General features: G+C 33.0%; 2 protein-coding genes across 2 annotated transcripts in view; one reads left to right on the top strand and one right to left on the bottom strand.

The window, feature by feature from the left end:
• The window catches only part of LOC127834484 (uncharacterized), a 125,303-nt gene that overhangs the window by 63,560 nt on the left and 39,201 nt on the right, over window positions 1-22,542 (top strand). The gene's annotated exons all lie outside the window — the stretch shown is intronic.
• On the bottom strand, window positions 3,245-9,232 carry LOC127836026 (von Willebrand factor A domain-containing protein 2-like). The gene is made up of 4 exons (XM_052362444.1): window positions 8,929-9,232; window positions 6,787-7,010; window positions 5,639-5,855; window positions 3,245-5,261 (listed from the first exon to the last, which is right to left on the bottom strand). The coding sequence occupies exons 1-4, from the start codon at window positions 9,230-9,232 to the stop codon at window positions 4,501-4,503; spliced, it is 1,506 nt and encodes a 501-aa protein (XP_052218404.1). The 3' UTR covers window positions 3,245-4,500.

The following is a 22,542-nucleotide window of genomic DNA, read 5'->3' as shown; positions in this document are numbered from 1 at the left end:
AATATTCTTATCGTTTAGCAAAACATACTAATTGACATCTTTGCAATTTAAATAGACTATTATGTCTAACAAAATACTGTTTCATATATTTGTATGTATTGAGTATTACGTCTCTCCTGTTTTTTTTAACAATTCTTCGCATATACAGTCCACTCTCGTTATCTCGATATCGGATATCTCGATATTCTCGATATGTCGAAGTAAGCTCAATGTCCCAACTTTTTTCCTTCTTTATCTATATAAATAAACATCGCATATCTCGATTTTCGTTATGTCGAATAATTCGATGTCGATATAAACTTTTACACCGAGTCCCGATTTTACATGTATTTACTGTGGTTTATCTCGAAGTGCGAATAACTGTCCCAGTGTCGGGAAAAGGTGAGAAAATTTTTCTTTGATACTTCACCGTCCCGCCTCGCCCGGCTGCTCCCGATACTGTGCGGTAGGAAATTGATCTGTTGATTGCATCATTGATCACACGTGTGTAATGTCGTTAGCCATTAACACTTGAGTAAGGCCTGTCACTTTAGCTGTCACTTTAACATCACAATTAACTGCAATTAATACACAGCATGCCGAAAGGCCGACAGACTTATTGTTTTTACAAACAACATTCCAAAATGCACTGAGTTAGATTTGTGCGTATATAAACCGTCGCAAATTTACGATTGAACTTCGCATTTCAAACTACAAAATGTACATGTACAGTTCAGTATTCCGGAACGTGATTTACGCATGTTCAGATGGAAAACCGTCGTCTTGATTTGACGTCAATTGCATCATAACTTTAAATAGCAACATTACCGGATGTTTACTCAACAGTTTAGAAAAAGTATAACCGCATGTGTTCATGCAATTCTGTAATACTTAAAACGTCATTATAAGCATTTAAATATGTGCCTCGTAAAAACGCGTATATATCAGGTAGAGAGTATTATGCCACACGGTGACGGCTTTAGTTAGACCACTTAGCAGGTATTTAGATGTTAAAAACAAGGTAAATTTTCGTCTCATTTTTTCTTTAAAAACGCTTAATCGGATATCTTGAACTCTCGTTATCTCGATATTTTTTCTTGTTCCCGCCGACTTCGAGATAACGAGAGTGGACTGTATGTGGAAAACATTGGTACAATATCGATATGGTAATTTGTGAATATGTGTATTAAACCTGCAGCAATTAATTATAACGTATAACAACAACTGAATTAGACACACGCTTATTTAACATACACATCAGTTGCGACAGTTCGATGGCACTCCGAGATATACGTCCAGGTTTGATTATGTCTTTAAAACACAAAATGAATAAGTCCATATCTAAGTTCGTTCAATACTATAAGTTAGATTTGTATTGGTTTATGTTACCAATATTCTTCCTGGTTCAATTTAAAATCGCTGTTCTATATAAAACGGAGACGCGAGTCCATTATTTCTGAGGTCAGATCATATCAAATAAATGTCATAACGGCTTGTAAACTGACATAAAAGCTATACAAATGATATTAAATTGAATTTTATTGAATACAAGGCTGCTCTTTTTAACCTAGAGCCATGTCGTTTGGCTAACATTTAAGCTTTTGAGCAGGTCAAATTATGATTCTTATTACGTTTAATATTATTTTCACAAAATTTATCTAATCATTATTTTCATACAATTAAAATTACAATTTGTGTTAAATTTCTCTAAAACTTCATTTATTAATTAACCGTATTTAGTCGAAAGGTAAGTTTCACGGAAAAACATATGGGAAGGTGTAGGATAGAATTATTCATGGCACATATATTACTAAATACTAAACAAATAATGGTTCATGATGGCAGAACAATCTTCTGTTCCCCTATTGTCATGCATAGATAGATTGTAAATATTGGAGATACGAGCTGTGTCTTGTAGATGTAAATTTAGGACACAAAAATGACATACGTGTAAACGACGCATGTAGTTTGGCAAGCATTTACGGTCATTGTATTTCTTTCGAAACGTTTATTTCCAAAGCTATGCTATTACTCTGCCGACCCCGCTTTTTATGGTGCTTCAATACAAGTTTACAGTTCGTACATCTTATAATTACATTCATAGATGTCTAACTAGAACATAACGGAAATAACCTGCCATACTTCAGTTAAGTCACTTAAAATATTTTAATGTAGAAGGACACTTGCCTTTCTTGCGTTTTATTATCAATATAGATTTAACATGTTGAGTCATATTTCTTTAAATGAAAATGTGTTAGCAGAGGTCATTTTCGTATGTTGGTGAAATGTGTAACTCACGTAATTTCTGAATAGTTTTGACGGTTATGATTCAATAAGATTATTATCTTATTTAATAGTTAAATCCCTTTTTTAAATTAAATATTTCATTAGTGTATTCAAACACGTTTTTGTTTTGTGAATATGACAATATCAGATCTGAAATAGAACGCAATGTTAAATCGGTTATTCATGATATTGTTTCTTAAACGATAAAGGAATTAATGTTGGTACACGACCTTGTCAATTCAAAATCTGAAATCAAACGAGTCTCTATGATTTAGAAATACACTTGGACTAAATCCTTAGATTGCAATCCTTTTACCATTGTGCTATGACTTCAAATGTATATGCCTTTAAGTACTTCCGTATTTCAAATGCACAGTTTTAATAGGATATTTTGCTAATAAAAAGGTAATGTAAGAAACTACCGTTAGGCATAACAAATCCCCGTTGTAAACCAGGAAGAAGTAAGTCTAACACTGGTTTACCTGTATTGCAATTATAATGACCGATCGCATTGGTTGTTTGTAATTGGCTTTAATACTTAAGTAGATTAATATTGTTTTAATAAAACTTTATATTGATCTCTAAGGACGCCAATGGTTCGGTCGATATATAAATTGTTTCCAGCTTACTACATGTATTTGCAATATATATTTCAACAATAATTTAGCACTATTCATGCGAAGTAATGATAAAGAATAAGGATTTGGCAAACCTTAAAAGGAAACACTTTTAAATTGTGAAACACATTAAAACAATATCTTTGCTCTTTCAATGCAAAGAAGCCAATGTTCGTAATATGTGCTGATGTTCGCATTATGAACTTTCATTGATACGTTTTCGGAAAAAAAACACCATAACTCGAGCCGTAGTGATGACATAACAAACATTCTATTCAAGTCAGGGAAGATAAATCTTCCTTGTGTCGACTTTAACATAAATGCATACATTGTATATATAACAACACATATCACGTCGATCTTTTGTTTATTTAACGAGATCCCATCAACGCGAGCTTACTCGCGTCATGAGACAACATGGTTCTCCTAGAGCCGTGACTTCGGTCTCAACTTAAACTTGTAAATGGTAGGTTTCTGATTCCTTTTCATATATTCCTGATATTGAAAAGAAGTATTGTATTCAATGGTACATCATTTTATTTATTTTGATAAACAGCGTACATTTATGGAAGTTTAATTTAACGGTTTGAAGAAAACAATAAAAAAAATACGCGAAGTTTTTAAGAAGTATATAATGTCCAATGCGTAAATGTTTTAACTATTATAGCTTGGTATGCTGGCACTTATTACAAAACGTTTCTTCAATCATATCTTGAAGCACTGTTTTAATTTAGAACAAATATTATTATAACCGTTAATTAACTCTCTTGCACTGCTTTCACAATTCCTTTTAACGTACCATTCCTTACAATATATAACACTGTTTGAAGCATCTGCACGCACCGAAAGCAAGGTATAATCAGAGTAATTTGATATAGAAAACCGACAAATTCGCAGCCTGTCGAAAACCATATTTTTAAGACGAATATTGGAAACATTAAAACATGATGTAAGTGAAATTGTGTGACAAAAGCGACAAATGTGCTCTACAATAAAGCATGTTCTCAGGCGAGGTTCACTAATGTGATTAACATTATTAAATCCCCAGCAACAACATATAAACCTATGCAACAACGACATGACTTATCACAATATGCTGAGTTATGCATTTTCAAATGTGTTCACGAGTGTGCTACATGTGTATCATGTAAGGGAAAAGCGAGACTCATAACTACCGATTTATTTGTGATCCCAGTATACTGCAGTTATAAGTCGTGTGTATCGAACGATATATTAACATTTAATAAAATAAAAAGACACATACAGAAGATAATAATACGACAAATATATTATTTATAATTGTGTACTTTTTTCACCCCATTAATGGGACCTTTGTCAGTAATTTCCTTATATAGACTATTTTCACAAGTTTTGATTACGGCTAATGAAGTCTGCAAAAATATCGAACCAGACACATAGCGGCACTTATTTTAGCATACAAATAATAGATAACAATAATGGTGCATCATTAAGCCAATCGTTTACAAATACAACAAATTCTTCATATGTCAATGCATTAATATATTAGTCAGTATATACTATATACAGAGTTGTACATTACACATCAGTAGAAAAAGATGCCGGTAATACATGTACCACGAAGACCGCTCTTTTTCTACTACGAACACACAATATACGACAGTTTTGACTTAAACACATCCAATGTTTCCAAGTTGTCATCAAGCAGAGTAAACACATTGTAAGGTTCTTTGACAATGGCATGCAATCCTTCCATGTCAATGTCGAATCCATGGCCAATCGCAAATATGTCGTTATTAGACTCATTCAGTGCGTCCTGTAGTTCTAACCTGGCCAGAGACTTGTCCATGAATCTGCCAGACGAAAAAACAACGATTATTTTTCGGGAATTATTGCGCTGATAGTTATTTTGGCCCGTGATGTTTATGATATGAATCATACCCGATGAGATATTTAACACCAATGCCTTGTCGCACTCATCTATATAGCAAGATGATTGCTGCTGACGAATGCTTTGAATAGACGTTAACAACGAGCCGAGATCAGTGGCATTAGGAATTGAAGTGTGCCTAAATCCCAAGTCACCTATTGTTGTAATAGTAACCGTTTGACCGTGTGCTTGCCCATAGGCAGGTAAAGATTGGGCGATGTACGTCAGTCCATCCAAAGCCCTACTAAACTCCTGTTGTTTCATCGCTGATTCAGATAAGTCATCGATGACAACAACTATGTCTGTCATATGGCTCACTGCACATTTCTCACATGTCGCGTCAATAAGTCGACCAATCAGCCCATTGAGCGCATCGAAGTTCTCTACCGAGTACACGTAGGACAAACCGTTTGCGTCTGGAGGAGACGCAATAGACTGTAGTTCTGTATGCAAAACCTCACGGCCGACACCTACAATAAGAAACAAAACGTTTGCTGATATCGTTCGTAGCGAAACTTTCCGGTAAAGCATTTTGCCTTAACGGAGTTATATTTCAATGTGCAAAGTAAAGTTTAAGCTTTAAGTATAAAACTTCTCTGACGAATGACAACAAATCCGTGTACATTGCTATTTTTTGCTTATTTGATCGTCGCGTGTAGAAAAATAAAATAGTTTTAAAATTTGAATTTAAAATTTGATAATAAACAAACTTCCAGCTTTAATGAAACTTTCGTTAAGAATTGCATGAATTACACTGTATACAGTTTACGGTTTAACATAACTGTGTTTTAATAAGTCGGTTTAAAATATATTTATTTGAAATAAAAATATGTGTTGCTTTACATACCTATTGCGACAACAGTTGCATCTCCTCGAAGTCTAATAGCTGCCTCCTTAGTCTCAGTCATGTTGGTCGACATTCCGTCTGTTAGTATAAATGCAAATTTCACAATTGTGAGACCGCCTAGGCGATTTCCCCTTGTTGAAAGCAAAGAACTGGCCATTTCGAGACCTTTGTTGGTGAACGTAGCGCCCGGTCGGAATGGAATATTCTTAACCTTTGTCTGAAAAATATGAGTGTTCGTTTTGTTTAATTCATTCAAGAATTGTGTCTTTATTAAATATCGGGCTTATCATGCATTTTTAACCGGAATTGTATTCATTTATGCAATAAATGGCATAATTCGATCCCGAAAAATATCCGGACATATATTCTTGTTAACACTCAATAGCCCATGCTTTAAGGAAAAGTTATGGCAAGATAAATGTTTCATATGCATAGCATTCCTTTAACGGAGAGCATCTTGTCACTATGTTTTCATTAAATTATACCAAAATAGCAATAACTGTGCAGTAAAGAAAGCAATAATTATTGTGCATGGGCACTGCACTTATTTAAGAAAAAGTTAAACGGTGGCAATAATTGCGCAGATAAGAAAGCAATATATATTGTACATGGTATTTACTTGTATATAAGGACGTTAACATGTGGATTTTATATTGATACCTCTGATAGTTGTCGAGGAATGCCCCGTACAAAATTTAAGTTTTATTTTTTATTTTTGAAGTAAAGAATTATGGTTCACAAAACTTGCTCTCAGGGAATTTTATACATACGTTAAATGTTAACAAAACAATATCTTTCGGCATATAGAAGCAAGATCAATAGCTCATGTGCACTATTAAACGAGAGGATTATTTTATCAATATGAATATGTATCTAGATAGGTTAGCGTGTCGTGTTCGATTAATAAAATCTTATGAAAAGAAACTAAACCGCCATATAACATGCGTCAAGCGAAAGTGGGTTTTATGCCATATGCGTTAAGCAATGGCGCTGACTGGTCAGGATCTTACCTTTCCGCTATTAAGTGGTACGAGATTTCGCGGTCTCATAAGCAATTGCGCATGATGATTTTGGACCTACGCTGGAAGCATATGGCCTGATACCCAGTTTTGCATGACGCGAGTTTTATGAATACATCAGCAGCTTACTGTGTGATCATTTTTGCTCAAGGAACTGTCGAAGCCAATTTCCGTGACGGCATTTGTCGAAAACGTAACAACTGCAAATTGAAATTCTGTTACACTGACATTGCTTGCATCTATGAATCTTGCGGCAAAGTCCAGTTGTTTGTTGAATTGCTCCTCTGTCTGGCTTAACGAAGAATCGAGAACGAAAATAACATCGGCTGGAACTGCATCGCATTTGTTAACACCTGAATATAAATAACCAATACGTAAATACTTCAATCAATTTCATTTGTATGAATTAAAGAAATTACGTGTTTTTGCCGGAATAAAGAACATTTATCCGGTATGTTTCTGCCGCGTGCATGATATAAAAAATTCCCGCTGATTCTCCGATTGTATCAAATAGTTTATATCGTAACTGCTTGAACATGTCAATATTTAGTTCAGAAACAGTTGAATGCCAAATGAATCATAAACTGAGAGGAAATCTTAACGTGACACGTGTACCACATTATAATCCAATAGTTTGTTGAGTTTTTTTGGGGGTGGGGGTAATTCAATTTGAAACCATGCATAATATAACAATAACTTAATAAAGAATAAATGGTTTCCGAATTCAAAAAGTCTTAATTTTTTAAATATTAAATTACTAATAGTGTTTTCAAAAAAAATTATCGAATGTTAAATAAGAAACGTTTGATATATTTTTTATAAAGCATGCATTTACTTAAGCATTTCTATAACACGAGTGTTCTCTAAAATTAAACTGTAAAACACTAAAATATGCTATCATTGACAACTACTCAGGCTGATTGAATAAGATCCGATATTTACAAGGCAAAGTGGCATGCACAACAGACAATATATTCAATCGCGCTTGCGTACATCTGGAGTACAGTTGATTGAAATGGAGAGTTAATGAAATTCAAAAGTTCCTCTGCTTTTTATTTTAAGCTATCATTTCAACACTTGTTAGCGTAACCGTTCGTTTTTTTACACCAAATAATGTAATCGTTTTAATATCATTTTTAAAAGCGTATCGCAAAGTAATGTTTTATAAACGTGCACAAACGAAGAATTTTAAAATGAAAAAGGCGTTGTAGCTTTTGGCAGAATAATTTCATTTCGTAACCTTTTTGTTTATGACATCAACGTGTAAAAAGAAAATTCACCTTTGTGCTTATATGTTTGTATGATTGATAAAACTGTTGTAATATTTTCAAGTTGCGCCCACATCTGCATTTCACAATCACTCGATAAATGTATTATCGTTCAAATACTGTATATTAGATGGACGTACTTTTCTTCCTACTAATTATGTACATCATTTACAATTTCAAAAGAAGACTAAAACTCAAGATTTGATTAATACAAAACTTTTTTCCGCTCAAGTGTAACTGTTCTTTTATGGTTTCCGGAGGTGATAGTAGAAACTTGATGACACCGCTAGTACACACATTTTAAAACACATATATGCCTAACAGACTGTAGGGGGTATATACAAATAAAACAATATGCTTGTTTAAACATATTATGTGTGTACCTTCGATAAGAATGCTGACGCATTTGTATATAGATGAAATTACCGTAGTGTAATGTAGTGACGTCACGGTATGTTTACAATTGATCCTGAATATTATTTTTAAAACTAGAAACGTATTTTGGAGCGTGGTTAAACAATCAAGAAAACTATTGTCTTTAAAAAGCCGTTCTAGACCAGTGTCACAAAATCTTTCCTGCCGTTATTAAAATAAATTATAACTATAAGTTAGTCGACGATTAGGAATGTTACTTTGTTAATGTCAACATATGTCAAACTGTTAAGATGAGTTAACGCAATCGTGTCATGATACCTAAGGACAATTGTGGTCTATAATTGCGTGTATGTCTTGTATAATGCAATTGCTTGGTGTCACACTGTTTTGCAATCGGTTCCCTACTTTCAATAAAGGACCGCATTGTATAAATGTGGGTTTTATCCTGCTAGTGAATCATACGTTTATATTTATTTCAAATTATAATATTCTCAAAATTGATCAAATATTATCTATTGACACTGTGTCATTAATTTTATGTTTTGATGTCTGTTTTTTGTCTGGGATAATGAGATAGCATTAGGGGATATTTACAGACACAGTAATAGGCATTGTTAATTTTACTTACGAGATTCGCAGTACGTCCCATAATAACGGTCTGTGCAAAGACATCCAGCATCCTGCCATGTACCACCGTTTTTACAAGTTTCACATTTCTCGAATACTACAGCTTCGTGAAGCTCTGGTGACAAACAATCCCAGCAATAGATGGGATTCTTCTGGTCGCAATGTTGTCTCGTTCTTGATCGATTAGATCCGGGCAAGCACTCCGACCATGGCGTCCATGGTCCCCAGCTATACCAAAATCCATGCACGCTGGCAAGGGTAAACAAACATTGCACAAGTGCAAAAATGGGTATATACGTGCCCATCGTGTTCATGAGGAAAACAATCAAATGCCAATTACTTTAAGTTAAAAAGTAATTTATAATATTCCAATGAAATGTTCTACACACATGGTACGTGATTTCATGAACTATTTCTATTTAAACGAGTGTAATGTTCCGCGAAAGAAGGCAGACTAAACTTGTGCAATATAGTGTATTTGGAAGGACAATAAATCTGCCATGTGTTGAATTGTTATAAATACCGTAATTGATAATTTATTATATGAAAACCACATGGGTTAACTGTTTCATACAAATAAAGTTTTGTTTTATGATATGCAAGCCAAATTCGCCAGAACAAAGTAAACTACCATATATTAAGGTAGGATAGAAACCTAAGTTTAGGGATATGAAAATATTTAAAGTTGATCTTTGGTTTTTGACGAATATATGCTTGACAAACTTCTCTCGTTTATTCTTTGTTTAAACTGCTTGCTGCATTAAGATATCAATTGTTTTTACATATATTTATAATTCGATATACGTATGACACTTCGATAACAGAGACAAACAAACACCAATGGGTAAGGAGTTAATTACAAATTATTGTGTAAATGTTTTAATTCTTTTGCTGTTTTTAAAGTTAATTGAACAGTTTGAACAATTTGGTCTATATATTATATTGTGAAAATAACAGATAAACAGCGATGCTGTTGCTGCAAGTCGTGTAAGCCGAATTTTCTTTTATTCCGACCTTTTACACATACATTAAGGTTAATCAACTGAAGAGCAAAATCATCCCATCAGTTAAAAACAGTTGATAACACATGCTTCATGTGACCATATATTGTATAGCGGATTAATGAAAGAGTCATACCTCTGCCGAAAATCAGCATAGCTCAATTTCCGATATTCACAATATATATAAGAAACGTTGTCAGGAGACCGCTTTTTCCTTCACTTCTGCTTTCCGAGTTGTGTACATTCTTTTATCAGATCAAATGCGAATTTTATACTTGTCAGATCAGACAACCGTTCGCTGCGTGACAAAAGATGGTGCGAGCAATGTCAATGCCTCATTCAGTAAACGTTACATCAGGTCGACAATGGATGCTACTTATGTTATTATGCAATAGAGAACTTTGTTTAGTGCTGCAATCAATAACACCTAATGTCTACAGAACAACAATATACATCATAATCTGGATATACTAGAATATTTAACTTTTGCCAAATGAAAACATAATATTGATTTGTATTAATATCCTTCGTTAGACGATGATCAACGTATATTTGCATGTGTACCTCGGTCGAGAAGCTTATAACAAGCCTTTAAAAGGTTGATCATTGAGGTAAACCATGCTATACCGAACGCAGCATTTACTTATGTTTCCTTTCGAAAGTGCATATCAAACTTACCTAAAACGATACAGCGATGAAGTAGCAGATGATTAACGATAAGGAAGTTTAAATAAGGATTAAATCGCTTTCACGTTAACTATGTTAATGTTGTCACAAACCGCTCACAAGTGAATATGAGGGCATATTGACATAAACGAACAATAAAAAAAACACATTTGTCTTTGCATAACAGTATGTTTTTATTTACTATATTATAAGGTAAAAAAATGATCGTTACATTCATACCCAAAGCTTCCGTATAGCTGGTAAATAATCGTTACATATTATGTTTACAGTTGTTGAAATATATGGCCTGCGATACGGGATAAATGCACTTACAAGTAATTGTTGCAACCTTACACTCGTCGAGAAAATGTTCTTCCTAACTCGCATATCTCTACCCATATGTCGTATAAATATGTAATTCAGCCAATCAGAAATATTGATAAATTTTAGTAGAACATGTTCATACGAAGAAGAAGAAGAACTATTAGAACGTTATTATTTTTAAAAACAAGCCATGCGCCCAGTATCAAATGCGTTTATTCGAAAGTAGAACATCATTTAAAAGAGCAAATGTAGTTATATGTGTATATATTCTCTAACCATCGGTTATATATTAAAATAATAAAATGTTTATAATCCGATAGTATACACATAGAAACTATGATCACTCTTTTACTTGTATCCACTTACACTTATGTGTCATTGATTTTCGTATTCGCCGCAATGTTGAGTCTCTATGACAGAAATCGATCCGTTTGAAAAAACAATCGTGGAAATATATCATATATATTGAATAATATATGAAACGACTTCAGTGTCATAATGCTTGTTTTCCAATACGCCGAAACCTTAAGTACGCATGTACTCCAATTTTGCTCTAATGTCACTATGCTAATGCCTGCGTGTTTCATAGTATATGCATCGGCCAATTTAACGCGCATGTTTATTACATACATGCCCATATAAGCAATACGGTTATGTAAACAAAATATTAGAAACATTACGAAGTTTTGAAATTTTACATGACAATATTCTGCATTTTAAATAATCAACCAATTCCTAAAGTGACAAAAACATTTATAATACCCCATGCATACGAGCTAAAAAAAATGAAGTTACGGTGCCTGTTACAGTCATTCATTCTTAGTAAATGATGTTAAAGTTTGAGTATGTATATACCGAAACCCGTTTGCTAATATACAGAATAGAATGTTCTCTGCTAATATATAAATGTGTTTCGAGCGCCTGAAAATAAAAGTTGTGAAAAGCAACGACAGTATGACAATTTAAGATATGAGTGTGCTCAATACAAAAACGGAAATACCATATTGATGTATCAAACACGTATTGATATGTGCTGTACTTTTCCCCGCATATTAATACGTTCAAGCTTTGAATCTAGCATTACAACGCAAACTTCTGTCAGCCACACTACTTTGTATAGTGCCTGGCATTCACAACAAAATGTATCATATCACTGATAGTCGACAAATGAGTTACAATGCCTATATAACCGACATTTTGGAGTCTAATTATCATATTTATACGCACATAATGTATATATAATACAATATTGCTTTAGAGAGGCATGTGCATGTAAGAAATACAACGTACTCTACAATCAATACCATATTTGACACACAGAAAACGAATAGCAAAATAACTGTATGAACATTCAAATATCTAACACGAATAGCATAAATAAGGAGAAAGCAATACTGACGCGCACTGCAATCATATCACACAATGAATAACATATATATGTATTGTTGATAACTGAACAATTTTTAAAAACGTTGAATCATATATACATGTGATGTCATTGAACATAATTGTTTGTTTTTTAACATTCATATGTTGCGAACATTCGAATATCCTGTTTATTTTAATATTACATTTTGAAAGTAAAATACTCACGTTAAAGGGGCCTTTTGACAGATTTTGGCATGTATTGAAGTTTGTCATTAAATGCTTTATATTGATAAATGTAAACATTGGACCTACGAGGCTCCAGTAAAAATCAAGAATAAATAAAAAATAAAAGAAATAACCCTCAACATGGCTCGAACCACTGTCCCCTGGAGTCCTGGAGTAAACGTCTACCACGGAGGCCATTCGGCCATCCGTGTCATACAATGAAGGACGTACTTTATACTTTATATAAGCAATTCTCGTAGTTTCACAAAATACAACGACAACTACAGAACTCTCCAAAGTATTCAATCGTTTCGCGTTGCAACGCTTTATAATTTTCAGGCTTTTAAAACGTCAAAACATGCATATTATGGCTATTTAAGAGCATGGGTAATGTTCAGTATTACTGTTTTCTTACAAATATCATAACTGAAACTTTTTTTGCGAATCTGAAAGAACTTTCTTTAATTCTGTCAATTTACCAAAACGTTAAAAGACCCCTTTAACGACTTAAGGGTTTTTGAAAATTTTGTGTCGAAAAATAAATGCATATCCAAACACGCAATGTTAGCTGTTAGACAGAATTAATCACATGATATAATTAGTTACAAACAACTATATCTCCTCAAAAAAATACCCATTACAATCGTACCAATACTTTTGTTGCATGCCTGTTAAAATGGTGGTATGCTGGTAACTTTTTGTTTACAACTCGTCTAATATGTTTACTCTCTAGAGTAATCAAAAGACTGTGATGGAATACAGTTTCACCACTGACTATGGCAAAAAGTACCTGCTTTACTAATACGTGGTAATTTCATATTAACATATGCATATTCATCAACATAAACATTCAGTGACACGACCCTTGTCGAATGATCCTTGAATTATATGTATCGTACACTGAAAATGACACTGCAGCAGATTATACGGTTTAGGGGAAGAAGACGAGCATTATAATGCAATATATAATGTTGAAAGACAAAGATCTACAATCTATTCGTATATAGTACTTTCTAGAGTAATAAGTAATTTCATTGTACGAACGTGTTGATTTATTTAATATAAATAATTTGTTTCTGCATTGTGTTTGTTAATATTTATTTAACTAAATAACCATTAAGACATAATTGAAGTTTGCATAGGAAACAATAACATCTTAGCATATAGAATGTTACCTAAACATTCAGACGATAAAAAAATATGAGAAAAACAAAATAGTATAATAACTAACTACTTTTTTCGGTAAGTCTTTTTCCCTGATGTTAGCCCATACACCAAAGTTATCGTTAAAGTATTTAAAAAATCAAACAATTTGTAAATACCTTTTAAAATTGAAACACAATATGTTTGTCACAAACAAACACCAAATCTTACTTGAAATATGGGATATACTTGATATGTTTGTGGTTGACGTGAGGACGAAGCTCTTTAAAGGACAAAAACTGATACACCGCAAAGCCATAAGTGAGTCTTTGTATTTTCGGGCGTGTGAGCTATAAATAATTACCTGATGAACCCATAACTAGTGCGGATTGTTACAGTATTGTGGACAAAACTGCATTTTTATTTTATTTGTTGCAAAATGAATTGAAAATGTAATTAAGAACAACATGCAAATAAACCTGTAAGAGTATTTCGGCTCGATATTTAACTAGTTTTTGTATATTCTAACATGGCGTTTCTTCTTCATTAAGGCTTGTTTTTGCAAAATAACAATCTGTTGCATGTGTATAAACCACGAACGCCTCATTTCGTATTTGTACTCTTTGTGTTTTCTATTACTATTTGTTTATCACTGCATTCCTTTCAGTTAAACTATTATAAAATATTCAATGTGCGCACTACAATATTTCGTCAAGTGGGTTAAGATTGTGTTCATTCCAATAAATCAATATCAAGAATAGACGGCAGAGAGGTACTACAGTTCCCGCTACTTTCATCTTTCTCAAGAGAAAAGAGTGTCGGCAAGGTAAACCTTTTCCCATAAAAGACCAGAGGGTATCACTGCTTGCTGAATGTAAACTGTAAATTAAGATGTCAGTGCAATTAAAAGACACGTTACAAATACAAAGATTTCGATAATAAATTAACCGATTTGAAATAGTATTTGGTGGATTCGTATGTTTATCGTATGTTTTTTCTATAAATGATATGTTATTTTAAGAAAAAATCATTATTGACAACAAACAGAAGCATTTTCTCTAAGCAATCACATTAACATTCCTTTTTATCATACCGCTTTATTGATATATGCCTTATTTAACGCTTCTAATATTTGTTTATATCAGTTCAACCAGAAGTTGTTATAGCAGTCTATATTACTCGGAATCAGCTATAAATCTATCATTTTTATGTAAATAACAATCGGTTCAAACAAAACAAACTAGTTTTTGACAAGATGTAATATATCTCAGAGTCAAAAAGAAACACAAACTGCAAAAATTTATTTTACAAATATTAAGCGCTATTGCTCAAGACCTCATTAATTACACGTAAAACTTCAAAAAGCATATTCATTCGCGCAAAAACAAATCCAGCCGAATAAAATAAAACGGTACGTTACGCCTGCCATTTACTTTATACTAAGCCTCGACTTATATATTATACAACTTTCAGACAGTAACCTGTTATTCTCTTATAATAACTCTAAGTTTTTGGACATTGTAAGTTTTCGGACACCCCATTTTTAGCCAAAAATATATTTTGACTCTATATTTTCGGACATAATTAATGTCTCCATTTTTTCGGCAAGTATATTTTACAGCGCTATTATACTAGTTTTATGCCTTTTCTTCGCTTATCTGGGACCCTTCGATCATGGAGTTTTACAACATAATCAAGGTCATAAAACCTAGCATACAATGCCCGGAGGGCAATTGACCATTACAATGTAATTGACCATTACAATTGCGTTATGGGGTAGATTACCATGTGTAACGGTAATATACATTCGTTGCACCCAACACCATTTGAAATGATATCGTATTCATGAAGCATTATGTTGTTGTTTTCATAACGTTTGAATATACCATTTCCGATAAGAGATTTTAAATAAGTAAAGTTGTATTTAATTTAAAGCATAGCAATGAGAGTACAACACAGTAAGATTATTGCACATTTAATAATTGGTTTTATTGCAACATAATAACTGTCAAACAAACAAAACATATATGTCTCTAAATTTTTAGACATTCGTACTATTTGATTATTGTTCGTATCTAAACTTTCGGACACGATAAAATGTATTATTTTTAAGTGTCCGAAAACTTTGAATAATTACGGTGCTCGTTAACTAACGGAATTCGAAGCAGGTACCATAATACCAGTCTTCAAAATCGCATCCGTCTTCCATGTCCCACCATTGTTACAGGTTTCACAATATTCGATTTGTACAGAATCGTGATGTGAAATTCAACACGAATAACAACCCTGATGGTCGCAATGCCGTCTCGTTTTTGTCCGATAACTCCATTCAACTCTGCACGTGCACTCCGACCAGGCTGCCCACGGCCCCCATGGGTCAAATGAGCTATCAATTCAAACCAGTAACCGCACACACAGGTAGCCGAGCATGCCCATAGTACTCTTATGGAAATTGATCAAATCCGGTAAACGTAATGGCATAATTATTATGTTCATCGCGAATATCTCTGCTGTATTTATATTGAACTGAAAGAGGAAGTTAAACACAACAATAACTATCGTGTATTTCAACAAACAATAAATCTGTGAAGTTATCACATGCTGAGTTAATTTAGATTAAGCAAGTCGTGCATTTTTTTCTGCAAATAAAATCTGATTTATATCGTAACAGTGCTTTGTATTGAAAGCAGTTCGCGCATTTATTAGGCAGATACTCTTTTTGTTACCTTAACGATGAAACGTAACAGATGCTTAACCATTTTTTAGAATTTCGATTATGTGATCATCAATGAACGAGCACTTAGTGTTAATAGTAAAATAGTATTAATGGTAACTTAATATTATTAGTTGTATTATTATAATTGTTTCTAGTTTGTTCATTCGATTTAAATCTAATGTTATTTCGTAAAAATAAGAAACTGTTAACTGTTTTTGACTTACGAAGACATGTTCTTCAGCTTGAAGATTCTGCCTTAGCATTATGAACCATTGCGATGTCGGGCAGAACAGTTTCGAGCATTATTTGACTTCAAATGTAAAAACCTATATGGAGCCTATGTTCGCATTAAGACTAAATATCATGTTCAAGTAATCGTGTTTTACTTCAACATATCAAGTTTAAATCAAAACTAACATCAATTGTCAAGTTACAATTATTTGATATTTGCTAATGTCTGAATACCCAAATGCCCATTTAGTTTTATATTCCGGACTCGCTTATCGCAATAGTTCGAATAGCAAATGCCCTGCTGGGTAATTGAGCTTCAATCCCTCTTCGCAATAGTTTAAAAACACAACCAGCTGTGTATTCAACCTGTGAAATTACATAAAAATTCCTTCCATTAACCATCATTTGCATTGAATTTTATTTTTCAAACAATTGTCAAACTCTGGAAATGTACAGTCCCAGGGGACGATCCCAAATAATTCCCCTTGTAGCAAGGTTGACTCGTTGTTGATCGATACGTTTCTGAGCCGCCACACGAACACTCTCATTATTGTGTGACCATAATTAACCATAACCATGTCAAAAACCATCCACGCAAAATAAGACCAAACAAACATTCACACAAGCACAAACGTGTGAATATGTTACCCACGTGTACGTAAGGAAAATTATCAAAAACGGATCATTTACAAAAATGTAATCTACAGCAAAATTCGGAATACGAATCGAGTAAATAATATTACACGTTGAAGAACAATAAATCCGCCATGAATTCAAACTTACTAACAACGAGATTAAATGTGTATTTAATGGAACTCATGTGGTTATTCTTAAAAATAATCTACTATCGATTCACCTGAGCTTTATTTATATTTAGTCAATTAAATACACATGAAGACAAACTTGAAATAAGTGGTCAGGATCAATTCACAATGAGCGAAATACTGCCCCAAGTACATTAACTGGATTCGTGTGCTATTAAACGACACATATTTCGTGATTGAATGTTAAGTTATCCAATGAATACCGAAAGAGGCATGCAATACGGATCGTGTAATTTCGATTAGCTTAAACGAAGCATTGATATTAATATTTGCATACGAACAGGAAGTGTCAAATATGAATACGGCCTTCAAAGCGCAATTTGTTATTGTTATCACAAACTACTCTCGACGACGACAACTGATCAATACAAATAAACGAAATAGCTGATTTACATTTATAGTCTGTTTGCATGTATTATTCTTTTCTTTTCTGATTGATCGTAACATAAATATTGATGTACTCCTTGTACTGTGTGTTACTTATTTTATTATATGCATATTTTAAAAACTATTCTTAAACAAGATTCTCTTCTGGGTCGAATGATTTGCTATGTGTTTTTTAACATCGTAGAGTGGTCATATTCTGATTGCGAACACCGATAATGAGAAAGGGACGCCAGTTTAACCTTACTTATTTTAGTAAAAATAAATCTTGTCGAAAAAAGCACAGTTGAAAGCTGAAATATTAAGGATGTAGTATCATCTAAAGGTCATTTATTTACTTGCGTTCAACGTTGCCACGATCCGTACTTCACCAATGTATTATATAATAGGGAATCCCTTCATAATCTTTCTTTCTGAAACCTCATTATCCATTTCGTTCATATTGTGCATATTGCATCTTCATCACGTAAACTGCAAATACTTGTTAGCAAATTGTGATTTTACTTTATCAACTCAATAAAGCATGATGAACGTTTTGGTTGACTTACACTTGTAGAGATAACTATTTAACATATATCGTTTCCACTTTAGACATCAACGACAACAACGAGTCTTGTTACATGTTCATTAACACGCCTTAATGAGTTTGCAGGTAAATAATATCAGTTTTATTTCCATCGAAACGGATCTGATAAATAGCATCGGGATCCACATGAACTAAATATCTGCATGTATTCGCCGATATGAACTATCATACGGCGTCATTTTTTTATTTAGATAAATAGATGTAAAGACAATTTAAACGATGAATTCATGCGGATTCACAAGACTGAACAGCGAAACCATTTTGCAATTTTTATCGACATTCTCTTAAAAAGAACCAGACAAAAAAAAATAACCCTGCATTACATGATGCTAGGTAGGGGAAAGCTGTCAAAAAAGTTGGCTGAAAATAACAACATAAAGGACTTGCTGAACACCTTTAAAGTGTTAAATACAAGCCGCATTCAATATATAGGCATATTAAGATAGTAGCCATCACCCGATATTGCATATTGTAATGTTGTGACAACGTTTATAGTTAACCAGTGATTTTATTGTGGATTTTGAAAATTTTGACTGTAATATTTGTTATAAAAATCTATAGTATTGCATTTACAGGGATACTTACTCATTGTTTATTAATAACATTTGCTTAAAGAATATAATTACAAATAGGATTATCCAAATAGTAAACAATTTATATTGTAGTAGCTATTGCTACTGCTGCTTCTTCAGATAATACTACCACTTCTACAACAACTGCTACTAATACTACTACTACTATTAAGTACATTATATTGCTGTTTTCTTGTCCTTTGGAAGAGTTCGTATTCAATGAAGATGTTTCACTAATTTATTTGCATAGAATTGGTTTTTTCCAATTACAAATATACAAATACATTTGTCCTCTCCTATATCGTTTAACCGTTCATCTTTCCATTTCCTTGAAATCTTTATGAATTAAAATCTCATCGTCTGAAATATTAATTTTCTGATTACTATATAAGATATTTACAGATGGATGTTAAAACAATTACCGAAATAATAAGTATTATGTATAATATGATATTGATGACTAAATACAAGTTTTCATACATATGCACCTTCATATATAGTATCATGTTTTAATTAAGATTTATGTTGAAAATGAATAAAACATTGACTATTTAATCAATCATTCATTTCTAATTTCAATCGTCTAGCTCACCCTTTGCTGCTTCAGATGTCTATGGCATATTACCAGTATCGATTAAGGAGCGCATATACTATTTTGTATTATTTTTTTATAGATAAAACTTGGAATATAAACCAATGCCAGAATATGTATAATTATAGTTGTATGTGATATCAGGATATTTTTCGGAAAACCGTATAGAACGGCAATATGAGCAGAAATTCGCAGTTTTATTTGTATATTCTTTTGACAAAAGCCATTCATAAAAAATCCTAAATATTGTTATTTGTTCGCCAAATCGTTGTGACAGCTTTTCTCTAACTAGCATCGTGTAATAGAGGGTTGGAAAAAAACAATCCTGTTACTTTCATATTTTTTGGAGCACCCTAATAAAGCCATAAACAATGAGCTCGTGCTTCACATACAAACGGAACATAACTCTAATCGATTGTCAAGGATTACACTGCATGTGGATAGAAAACCTGTTATGCCCTAAACAGGCAATCTGACTTTACCGTATCTATAGTTCATTATTATTCATTGAAGCGATGAAAATGCTACTTTTCTTCTGTATTTATATATTAAATCTTCATTTAAATTATTTAGGTTCCAGTATCTACGGCATTAAATGTTTTACAATTACTATTTCATAATCATGACCATTTTAGATTGATCATTGTTACTTAGAACCGATTGCGTTTAAGAGGACTGAAACACTTTCATATAAATACACATCAAGTTTCCAATAGTTGGTCATTTCAAAATTAAGTTACATTAAACGTAACACACAACTAACAAAATGCATTTAAGTATAACATATACACCGTCAGATACCGCGAAATATTTGGTTACAAAAAAGTACGCGTAACACGTTTTATTCTCGGCAATATCCTCTTCTTTCAGTCGAAGTAGTCAATTGTCTTATGACGTCGATTGATATAGCACGCGTGTATATATGAATTTAGTTTTGTTAAACACTCAAGCGTCTATGTAATGTAAATAAAACAATATACAACTTCTTATTGAGTCTTGAGCGGTTAGATGTCACCGACAAGTTAACAAATAAATGGATCATTTTACAACAGCAGCCAATTGATGTTTATTCGTGAATATTAAGATGTTCAACACATCTGATATTTTAGTTTATTTTAAATTTGCAGTATTTTAGATAAGATGGCAATCGTGTTCTGAATAGCAAATTTATAGAAAGACGCGGATTTGAACAGAGTGACTTAAACTGATCGATAATGTTATTTTTATCTTTTGATATGATAGTCATTTGATATTTTGGAGATAAAAATTTTATAAACCTCAAATACGTGCGCATGGCATTCCACATCAATATCGACCACGTAGTATTGAGATATCAGCACTTTGTTTGCACTTGAACTTAAAGTTTGAAGATTTTTATGAGAACATGTCAATCTTAACAACTTCGATGCTACGTGGAATTTTAAACTGATAAACGAACATTTAAAGTATAGATTTTATTTGCACAACCTTAAATATGGCGTGATGTTTTCGTTTAAGTGTATCTGTCGTCAAGCAAGGATTATGCATTTAACATAATATATCTGCATGTGTTAAGATGATAAACTGCTCGTTCGTATATTGCGTGTTTATAAAATAATATGTCTAGCAATAACCCAAATACATATGTTGTGCTAGCATTTTTATTGTTTTCAGTTTCGTTTAAAGGGGCCTTTTCACAGATTTTGGCATTTTTTAACTTTTTCATTAAATGCTTTATATTGATAAATGTAAACATTGGATCGTAAAAGCTACAGTAAAAAATCAAGAATAAAATTAAAAAAAGGAAAAGAACATCGCCCGGAGCAGATTTCGAACCAGTGACCCCTGGAGTCCTGCCAGAGTCCTGAAGTAAAAACGCTTTAGCCTACTGAGCTATTCCGCCGAGTATACATAGTTGACGTATTTTATACCTTATATAAGCAATCTTCGTAGTTTCACAAAATTTAACGACAAAAACAGAACTCTCCAAATTATTCAATCGTTTCGCGTTGCAACGCTTTATAATTTTTAGGTTTTAAAATCGTCAAAAGATGCATATAATGGCTATATTAGACCATGGTAAATGTTCAGTATTACTGTTTCCTCACAAAATATCATAACTAAAACGAAAATTTGCGAATCTGAAACAACTTTTTTCAATTTTGTCAATTTACCAAAGCGTGAAAAGATCCTTTTAATGTAGCACATGCGAATAGACCTCCGTGTGAAACGCTTTGCGAATGGACGCAATGGGAAGCCTGGACAAATGACTGCAAGTGTGGATTTGCACACTTGACCCGTTCTAGGACACGTGAGCTTTGTTGCAAGATGGAACAAGAAACCGACGTATGCTTGCAATTCTGTGGACTTGGTCCAGAGGTTCATGGAATGTTCTCGGAAAGCGACGAATGTCAATCTGTTTGCTATCATGGTGGACAAATGCTCTCAATAGGATGCCAATGTACACAGCGATATTATGGTTTTTGCTGTGAAATGCGTGAGTACATTTATTTTCAAATAACTTATTTACTTGACTGTGCTTCTGAACATATATTTTGTAATTAACGTATTCAGTGATAAAACACCAGTTTGATGCAGAATTTGTACCGTTATAACATTGTTATGAAATTAATGCATACATTTTGAAACGTGTTTCCACATCAAATACTACATTAGTAACTGAAATTGAGATGCCCTTATGTTAAACAAAATGTATCTAAAATTCACGGATGTATGTCATACTCTGCACAATCATTTACGACGCCCTGCGTGCCACAAGTGGGGAAAGATTAATAAGCCGAGTATGTCGAAGGAAAATATATTATCAAAGCAATGCATCATACATACAATACATGTATTTCATTCGAAGGATTGTCAATATTTTAAATTAATTGAAAAAGGATTATGTGAGTTGTTTATATAATGAAGAACACAATTCAATGGTCTATCACGTATATTCGCACGAATTGGAGTACATTCCCTTCCTTTTAAAATATGTGTTGCT

The sequence above is a fragment of the Dreissena polymorpha genome, chromosome 6 (genome assembly GCF_020536995.1).
Source record: "Dreissena polymorpha isolate Duluth1 chromosome 6, UMN_Dpol_1.0, whole genome shotgun sequence".
In the NCBI taxonomy this organism is placed as follows: domain Eukaryota; kingdom Metazoa; phylum Mollusca; class Bivalvia; order Myida; family Dreissenidae; genus Dreissena; species Dreissena polymorpha.
Note: the sequence above shows the minus strand (reverse complement) of the source record. Positions and strands in the feature narration are given on the sequence as shown.

What these genes read in the sequence shown, in the direction of transcription:
- LOC127836026 (XM_052362444.1), bottom strand. Translation starts at nt 9,232, where the DNA reads ATGGGCACGTATATACCCATTTTTGCACTTGTGCAATGTTTGTTTACC. An exon ending in TGAGCAAAAATGATCACACA is followed by an intron (nt 5,856 to 6,786) that starts GTAAGCTGCTGA and finishes CATATTTTTCAG; the next exon opens with ACAAAGGTTAAGAATATTCC. An exon ending in TGCAACTGTTGTCGCAATAG is followed by an intron (nt 5,262 to 5,638) that starts GTATGTAAAGCA and finishes TTCTTATTGTAG; the next exon opens with GTGTCGGCCGTGAGGTTTTG.